This window comes from Pomacea canaliculata, linkage group LG8 (genome assembly GCF_003073045.1).
Source record: "Pomacea canaliculata isolate SZHN2017 linkage group LG8, ASM307304v1, whole genome shotgun sequence".
NCBI classification, from domain to species: Eukaryota; Metazoa; Mollusca; class Gastropoda; order Architaenioglossa; family Ampullariidae; genus Pomacea; species Pomacea canaliculata.
This window is the reverse complement of record NC_037597.1, coordinates 16,617,820-16,621,062: the sequence shown is the minus strand read 5'-3', so window position 1 is coordinate 16,621,062 and position 3,243 is coordinate 16,617,820. Positions and strand designations below refer to the sequence as shown.

At 40.1% G+C, this 3,243-nt stretch overlaps 1 protein-coding gene across 1 annotated transcript; it reads left to right on the top strand.

Annotated features, from left to right (window-relative positions):
* The first annotated feature begins 772 nt into the window (after window positions 1-772).
* LOC112570392 lies at window positions 773-2,471 on the top strand. The gene is made up of 2 exons (XM_025248809.1): window positions 773-1,247; window positions 2,227-2,471. Exons 1-2 carry the CDS (start codon window positions 773-775, stop codon window positions 2,469-2,471), a joined length of 720 nt encoding a protein of 239 aa, XP_025104594.1.
* Window positions 2,472-3,243: the final 772 nt, after the last annotated feature.

The window sequence follows — 3,243 nt, the reverse complement described above, 5'->3', positions numbered from 1 at the left end:
TGTGTGTGTGCGCGCGTGGGGTGTGTGTGTGTGTGTGTGTGCGTGCTTAAAAAGAGAAATGCAGTTAGTAAATATGAACGCTAAAAAGTTTCGGTAAAATCCTAGAGTACAGCAGCCTCTCTGATGTTTGCTCTTACTCCATCATGAAGCAAGAAAACCGGGCATTTACCCTCAATCACAAAGAAAAATTACTGTTACAGACTTTACTTTTGCTATGAGTAGTAAAGTAGAGAAGGCGGCAGACGACACGAATCTCACAGCAACACAAGACGCTCGATGTTGTTATGTTAAAAATGAAGACGATTTCGAGTCGTTGCTGTTTTCTCAAGCCACTGAAATGATGTGGAAGTTCATCCCGCCTGTCATCATCGTGCTCGGCACCTTCGGCAACGTGATGACCATCGTGATGATGAGGCGAATGAGCGAGGGCCAGTCGTCACACACTATGTCCTTGTACTTCACAGCGCTGGCCGTGTCCGACCTCGTGATTCTGTATACAGGGTTGCTCCGGAAATGGTTCATACACTTGTTTAACATTGACTTTATTACTTTTCATGAAGCACTGTGCAAAGTACAAGTATTTTTAATATATGTTTGCGGAACGATGTCATCCTGGCTGATCGTTTCCATGACGATGCAGAGAGTGATGTCGGTCTTGTGGCCTCATTACAAGAGTTTGTCATGTACAGAAAGAAATGTCAGGATTGTTATAGTTGGCATTGTAAGTGTATGTATAGCTATGAGTTTTTATCATTTGTACGGATATGGTGTAATGATAGAAGTAAACTCCACGACTGTTTTGTGTACAACTATCGATGATGAAGGGCTGAAGTATTTCGACTGGTATATATTTCCGTATATCGATCTGGCTGTGACGTCACTGATTCCATTCAGTATCCTAATAGTGGGTAACAGTGTGTTAGTGTGGAAGGTGATTCAGTCTGTACACGTGGCCCGTGTGATGACCGCCGGAGGTTGTGACCAGGTCAACAGTCGCCAGAAAAAGGCCTCGTCACTCACCCTCACTCTCATCACCGTGTCGATGGCCTTTCTTCTACTTACCTTACCTATCTGCACTTTTCTCATTATTAATCCAGATGTTTACTTACAGTCATCACCGAAAGTCTTATTCACTTGGGCCTTCTGCAATTTATCTTGGTATGTCAACAGCGCCATCAATTTTTACCTGTATTGCCTTAGCGGTTCTCGATTTAGAACTGAAGCGAAAAATTTATTATGTGGTCCAGGTATTGCAATGAAAATATGCGCAACTACATTTACTATGACAACTAGTAAAAATGACGATTTCTTGCTATACACTTTTGCTGAAAATTGCTGTTGTTTTGTCTAAAATCTGCTTGTTAATTCATTTTTCCAGTAAGATGGCCATAATGAAGATCTTTAGTTCGCGTCGAAGATCACGTGGCCTTTTAAGCAATAAGCATTCGGGCGCTAATATTCTTTATGTGTGAATAAGTGTTTGCATTCTAGGATTATAACAAGCTTGAAAGGCTAGTTTTACCTAGTAAAACCAATATGACTGAGTGACACTGTCAAGCCGATTATTTTGTAAACAAATGAAATTAAAAACCTGACGAATATAGAAATTATTACCAAGTTACTAAGCAACGCCCATTCTGTTGTCACTAACTTTTTGTTTGTGAAATGGATAAGATGTCACTGACAATGAGACAATAAAGACGATATCACTTGAGTATGAAACGGATGAATTCGTTTTTGAGAAAGAAAGAGAAAGTAAAAGGAAGAAAGAATGATAGAAGCAAAGAAAGAGAGATCTGAAAGAAAGAAGAAATGACGCTAGTGCTAAGACAATAAGGTAAAACACGATACTGTTTGACGATGAAAAGGATGAATAAAGGAAAAAAGGAAGGAAAGGATGCAATAAAGTAAAGAAAGAAAGAAAGAAAGGGAAACAGCAAACGTGCAGTGCAGTAATCGTGTTTAGCTTTAGTGTGTATAATGCGCGCTAAATAAGTGAAAGCCGTTATTGGGTTCTTGCGGTTTGAGAGTGAAGCTGAAGGACCAATATGGCTGTTTTATATCAAATGGATACACACTCTATTGCCAGCATAGCTAAAAGTATTTAACAGTCTTTTTGTAGAAGATGAAGATGGAAAGAGAACGAGAGAAAGTAAATATTTTATGGAGAAAATAAAGCAGACTTTGCCACATCATCATACAGCTCTTGCTAGTCTGTGTTTTTAGGGACACCCTTGACTGAGTTTGTAACTGACTTCAAAGAAGAGATCAGTGACATCATCATGCGGTATCCAGAGAAATCTTGTTCCCTTGACTCCATTCCCACCTATCCCTTAAATGAGTGTCTGAATCTGTTGATTCCACTCATCATATCTCTCATCAGTAATTCTTTGCCAACTGCCACGGTACAACCTCATGTTCCAAACCTCCCTTTATTATCCAAAATACTTCATAAAGCTGTGCCACCATAACCACAAGCTACTCGCACCACTTCAATCTGTTTACCGTGAGCATCATTCCACCGACAGCCCAGGGGTAGTCAGCGATATGCTGTCATCCTATCATCGGGATCACATTTTATTGCTGTTATTGGTTTATCTCTCAATTTACTTTGGTACCCTTGACCAAAACATCCGTCTCTAGGGACTTCATTGAACTCCGACACAGGAATGAAATGATATCAGTCGTAGGCAACAAAACCGCAGTTAATCCGCTAAAAATCAAGAGGTACTTGTACCTACTGTCAAGAACTATTGAAGATATACTAGCAGGCTAGTTTCGTTCCTCATCTAGGTATAGGTACTGGGCTTTGTTATTGGACACCTTGTTACCTGATACTATACGTTCATACGATACACAACTACTTGTATCTGTCCATTGTCTTAGCTACAACAACTTGTTACAACTACATAGAATACAGTAAACTCAGTGATAGACTAGGGGATGAAAACAAGCAAATTACAGCTGAATGAAGATAAAACAAAAGCCGTTCTACCCACCACACTGAGAGCATAACCTTCCTCAGAGAAATGTCTGTTTTCGTTATCTTTTGAGGCAAATCATATCGGGACCAAGACCGTTTGCACCTCACATTGTTGTAAATAATCCACTAATCATCACCGGCTATCATTCGCTTAAACAAAAAAAAAATCGTTCTCCTCGCACTTAATGAGCTTATCACAGATGATTACACCCGCCGTCAAATGTCCGTCCTTCAGTTCACGAGGAACACACATGTGGAGG

Bases quoted from the DNA above. Each gene is read 5' to 3' on its own strand.
- LOC112570392 (XM_025248809.1), top strand. From the start codon at position 773: ATGATAGAAGTAAACTCCACGACTGTTTTGTGTACAACTATCGATGAT. The intron at 1,248-2,226 runs GTATTGCAATGA...CTGTGTTTTTAG, and splicing joins AAATTTATTATGTGGTCCAG to GGACACCCTTGACTGAGTTT.